At 39.3% G+C, this 6,000-nt stretch overlaps 1 protein-coding gene across 4 annotated transcripts in view; it reads left to right on the top strand.

The window, feature by feature from the left end:
- gpc3 (glypican 3) overlaps positions 1-6,000 on the top strand; it is a 147,450-nt gene that overhangs the window by 15,749 nt on the left and 125,701 nt on the right. For all 4 annotated transcript variants that reach the window (XM_086024487.1, XM_086024484.1, XM_086024485.1 and 1 more), the window contains one exon: positions 1,533-1,694. In XM_086024487.1, the coding sequence (XP_085880613.1) occupies positions 1,586-1,694 (109 nt within the window). In that variant the 5' untranslated portion in view covers positions 1,533-1,585. The remainder of the gene's footprint in view (positions 1-1,532; positions 1,695-6,000) is intronic.

The following is a 6,000-nucleotide window of genomic DNA, read 5'->3' as shown; positions in this document are numbered from 1 at the left end:
GCGCCAAAATGTGGAACTCGACACAACTAAAATGGTGAATTTTTTTTCTTTTTATATATATATATATATATATATATATATATATATATATATATATATATATATATATATACACATACACACACACACACACACACACACACACACACACACACACGTGTGTGATGTGACTCATTCAAAGAGAGAATTTCAGTGTTGTAATTCCAGTAACCAGTGAACATGCACATAGAGGACAGGCTGGGCAAGTCTTCCATTTATGTTTTCGCGTCATTTAATGCTCGATAGCACAGTGAAACTGCCTGTACAGGCAGGTTCATAAATATTGGCCATCGACATCATTGTCATGTTTTTGGCTCTTAACATCACCATGGACCTGACCTGAAATGAAAGACTTATACTAGGGCCTAAGGACACATTACTGTACAATTATAAAAGTGTTAAGCTGAAAGGATAACAACAACATTCATATACCGTACATATAAGCTATATATAATCACCTGTCTGTATTAAATACATTGGAAAAAATATGATAGTTGAATTTAGTGAATATTTCATCAGGTGGGTTGCACAAAATGAAATAATCTGGATCCAGATATGTTTTTAAGTAGTATATAGTATGTACTTACAAAATGTATCTGGATTCAGACGATTATACTTCATGCAACCGCTTGAAGAAATGAAATTGAGTAATCAATGCACGGCATTTTTTTTCAGTGTATAAACACACTGGGATGTACGAAAAACAGTGGCCATTAATGGATCTGGTGAGGCACCGCCTTCCTGGTCTTTTGTGCCTCATAAAGACAGTCTTTTGGGAAAAGTGTCCTTTGAGGTATCATCAGACAATATTGAAGTTCTATCACGGTGACACTGCAACACTGCAGCGTTGCTACAATTAACATAATAACGGAACCTTCAGACGGTTTTAACTGTCTCTCTTCCCTCTAGTGTCAGTTTAGTAAATGAAATCCATTTATTGTACATCTACTGTGCCGAGAAACATTCTTAGTTGACTTCTATTGGGATCCACTTTTGAAAAGAGCTTGTGAGCCCAATTAGTCTTTTATCAATCGATGTGTAAACAACCTTGGGCATAACTTGGCAACTGCACATTTCATCCTCACCAGTCATATATATCAGTGGTCGTGTTATCTAAGAACATGCTGGGTTTGTTTGTCTGCAAGATGCAATGCTCCTGGCTCCTAAGTTTATGGGGAAAAAAGACTTTTGATCTCACTGCAGCCTGCCTTGAGTGTTCCCAAAGTTTCTCTTGACCAAATTGATCTCTGTGGAAAACAACACAGCGCAAGATTCAAAATGACTCATATTTTTAGCAGCTGTTTATTTTTCATGATGTAACACTGGCTCTTCAGAAGAATCTCAAGTTTGTTAAGGCAGAATCTGGTCTAATTACTGCTTTTAGGTTGTGCGAGGGAGAAGCCGTTATAAAAGTACACAGAAGTGGCAGTTTGGCCTCTTTCTTTGTACTCTTCAAGACTCACACCCTCATGTCCCTGCTGATTTCCCGCCAGGAGCTGACCTGCAGGTTTGCCAAACCAAAGGCCCGGCATGCTGTTCCAAAAAGATGGAGGAGCGCTATCAGTTTGCCGCTCGCAGCAACATGGAGTCCGGCCTGCAAGTTGTCAGTGCTCAACTCAAACGTATTATCATCCAGAATGCTGCCATTTTCCAAGGTAAGCGCTGAGATAATAAATATCAACGACATGAGATAGTTTCAACTTCAGAAGATATTGATGGGACAAAATCTGATATTGCTGTCAGAAGCTACATCCTGAGTCACGCTTTCACAACATAATGTGCCCTTCCTGGAAGTGGCAATGTGCTCAAGTGAAGGGCCTAACAATAAATGGAATTGTTTGAGAGACTTTGGATGTTGTTTGGCTATAAGTGGCAGACGTGTTGCTCCAGTAAGGGGCAGTGCACTTACACCCATGACTGGTAACAAACTGTGAAAAACAGCAGCAGTTCAGACAACCACTCAAGGTTAAGAGGTCAGACAGATGGTGTGACGTGTGTGATGTGACTCATTCAAAGAGAGAATTTCAGTGTTGCAATTTGAGTAACCAGTGAACATGCACATAGAGGACAGTCTGGGCAAGTCTTCCATTTATGTTTCTCGCGTCATTTAATGATCGATAGCACAGTGAAACTGCCTGTACAGGCAGGTTCATAAATATTGGCCATCGACACCATTGTCATGTTTTTGGCTCATAACACCGCCATGGACCTGAAATGAGATGAACAAGGTGTTTCAACTGCAGACTTTTATATTTGATTTGAGGATATTTGCATCCAAACCAAGTGAATGGTGCAGCAATTACAACAGTTTGTATATGTGCCTCCCACTTTTTAAGGGATAAGAAAATGCATAATTATTTTTATTGTCAGTTATCAACTTAAAGGTGTTATGACTGCCAATAAGTCATAAAATCCCATCTGAGTATAACATATTGGTGTACATGGTCTGAATAGTCTCCAGGGACACTTCATGTGACTAAAAGGCTTTGAGACTGTCTTTTGTGTAATCAGTGCTGTAAAAATGCTTGCATCAAAACTTCTTCACCAGGTTTGTACTTCTTGCTTATGCGTAGAGAACTTGTGCTCAAAGTCAAAAGGGCGGCACATGAAGGAAGACTTTGAAACACCTTACAGAAACATATTTTACTACATTATATTATTGTACTTTGTGCTTTGAGTGTAGCTGGAATCAAGCTTGGGAGGGTTACTTAAAAAATGCATTCTGATACAGTTACTAGTTGTTAAAAAAAATGCAGTTAATAACATAATCCATGTACCGTATTTTCCGGACTCTAAGCCGCTACTTTTTTCCTAGGTTTTGAACCATGCGGTTTATATAAAGATGCGACCATTCTGTGGATTTTTCTTCCACCACTAGGGGCGCTCTAACCGAAATTAGAATCAAAACAATGAAAAAACCAATGCAAAGAAGAATACGCCACTTTTTCTTTTGCAGACAGAACAAGGATGACAAATTACAAACACTTAATTATTTTCAAATATTCGCCCCTTTATCATGGAACCCACACAAAGAAGTTCATATGATGCAAGTTTTAAGTTGAAGGCCATTGATCTTACTATCGAGGAAGGAAACCGCGCTGTTGCACACAAGCTTAGTGTCAAAGAATCTGTGGCAAGACATTGGAGGCGGCAGCAGGAAGTGAAATGAAGATAAGTACTTCAGTAGGGTTATTTTCTCTTGGTTCTGTTCCGTTTTAATCAGCAAAGTTGCCGCCATGTTAAAAAGGCACTGTTAGTAAAGAATCTGTTCGGGTACATACATGTACATTTACAGTTCAAAATTGTTCTGTAAATGCAGTAAATTTTTCTAACATAGATAGGTGCGGCTTATAACCCGGTGCGGCTTATGCCATTTATTCATTATTTTAAAAAAAAAAAATTTGCGTGGGTGCAGCTTATATAAAGGTGCGGCTTATAGTCCAAAAAATAAGGTAATATAATATTAAAGTAATGTAACTTGATTACTTTTAATTACATTTGATTGCTCTAATACCAAATAGGTTAAAAAAAGACGTACAAAAAAATCCTATGCCTCATATTTACAGAGATGGGCATTCCTCCAATCACTGATGGATTCTCGTTTTGCTGGCGAATGATGCAAACTTTGAAACGCTGATGGACTAAGCACAGACAGAAGCGGTTTTTCACCTGCCACTCGAATCGTCACTAACGCCAGTGCTGGGCAGTCCATCAGTCCGTCGGTGACAGACTCCCGTTTCACCCACAACTGTTGGAAACACACGCCGTGTGTCTCACATGTGTTTGTCCACAGGGGTGGATACACCGGGGTTGCTTCGAGTGGAGTGAAGGAGGGGCTTCTTGTCCTCCGACAGAAAAAAAAGGTTGAACATCACTAGTTAAACCGTCCCATTGGTTGCGTTGGCTGCTAAATCTCGGTTCCCATTCTCCAAGCCTGCTCCTTTTTTAGGACCTTTATTAGGTCCCACAGACTGCAATGACATTGTCCCATATTGTTATTCTTTCGCCAATCACCACGCTCTGTGTGTGTGTGCGTGTCTGTTTTATTTTCTTCATTTGGCTATGTGTCTGCTTGTGCTAAGCCTGCATGTGACGTAGTAAGTAGTGTGTTCTCAACGGTGATTGGCTGTCGCTGCGGCGCTGCCCCCAAAAGTTCACTTCATCCTATCACGACAAAATGGGCCAAGGAGCAAAACTGACGACTGACGGACTGGCCCGACCTAAAATAATAACGGTCTGATTTCGACGGACTGGCGGGCTGACAAGACCACAACTGTGCTACCCTTGCAAACTGTTTTCTTTTTTTTTTTTTTTTTACTGACGCGCAGTTAAAATAACAATGAATGACTGACGATGACGGACGGGTGCTGCGGATGCTGACAAATGACGAATGATGGACGGGCAAAATTTTGTTGTAGGTGTGTGTGCGCTTTACGGTAGCATGAAGATGAGAGGGGGGTTTAGTTAGAGTGTGTGTGACAGTTTAGGGCTGCTCGATTACGTAAAAACTATTAATCATGATTATTTTGGTAAGAATTGAAATCACGATTATTCAAATGATCATTTATTTTTTGGTACAAAACAAGAAAATGTTTAAAAGTAAAAAATATAAAGAAATAAATGTAAGTAAGTTCCTTTTGGATCAAACAATTTTTTAATTAGTTATGAATTTTTTTTTAAAAAGTTGCAAATGTACAGTATAAACAAACAAAAGTGCGTTGGGTATAAATGAGTATTAATAATCATTTTTTAACGATTATGCCAACTTTGTAATTATGGAGTGTAATAATCGTAATTGTAATTGAATTTCAATCAATTGCACAACCCTATGACAGCTCATTTCCTACTTCAGCCTCGTTCCTAACTTAGATTGTATTTGTGCTCTCACAAGCCACACGCATCAAAACGGATCTCATCATGATACAGAAACAGTAAAGTTCGAGTAGAAATTAGATTGTGAATAAAAAAAATAACGCATTAACTGTGACTGTCATTATTTGATCGCAATTAATGCACTGTTTTAACACCCTTATCTGTACCATTCATTTAGTTCGCAACTAACTTTTGTCATTGTTGTTTTAGGTTTGTTTATTCTGTTGTGTTTCACGCTTGTGTGCTCCTCTGTTTTTTCTTTTTTTCCCCGTTGAATTGATCAAGAATTGTTTTTGTCTTTTATGGGATCCATGTGTTGGCTGTAGCCAACCCTTGCATATTTGGGAAGAGGCATTTATTTACATGAGTATAAAGTGGACGACTCACCCAGCGGCCAACGGAGGCACACCAAGTAGAGGTCGGGCACGATCTGTAGATGTACGATATTATTTGTAGCTCTTGATTGTTCTTATACTGTTCATGAATATGCAGTATGAAGTTGTAATTAGGGGTGTCAAATTAGTGCATTAATTGTGATCAATGAATTACAGTCCGAGTTAAAGCGTTAATTTTTTAAATTGTATCAATCTAATTTTTACTCTCTATCTTTACTGTTTCTGTATGAGGATGAGGTCCATTTTGATGCATGGGGCTTGTGCTTGGGTTGTTGGGGGTGTGAAAACACTGGTCAATGTGACACTCCGAAATGGACACTGATTGGCTGTCATTGTGTTTGACATAACCTGATAGGCTCCTATTGTAGGTGGGAGGGCAAGTTCAGGAGCAGAGAGAAGATGTGATAATGGAGGAGCATGTGAGGGTTGTTGGTCTGATGAATGGTAAATTTTAAAAAGAAAAAAACTCCCTGACGGCACTATTGATAAAGGCAGAGTGATATGCCTTGTTTCTAGGGACTTTGCTTAAAAAGAAGCAGTCCATGCCTACTGCATAAATGCAAAGCAACCAGCCCTAAAGCTAAAGACAATGATAACAACGCCAAGACGCTAATGTAGCGAGCCATTGCAAAGATCGTCACTAAACTCGAACAGCTCACGAATGAGCAAGTCTGTGACCGACGGGCTGACGAAA

This window comes from Filicampus tigris, chromosome 2, assembly GCF_054856515.1.
Source record: "Filicampus tigris isolate MCC_2025a chromosome 2, RoL_Ftig_1.0, whole genome shotgun sequence".
NCBI classification, from domain to species: domain Eukaryota; kingdom Metazoa; phylum Chordata; class Actinopteri; order Syngnathiformes; family Syngnathidae; genus Filicampus; species Filicampus tigris.
The sequence above is the reverse complement of the archived record's forward strand: the minus strand, read 5'-3'. Positions and strand labels throughout refer to the sequence as shown.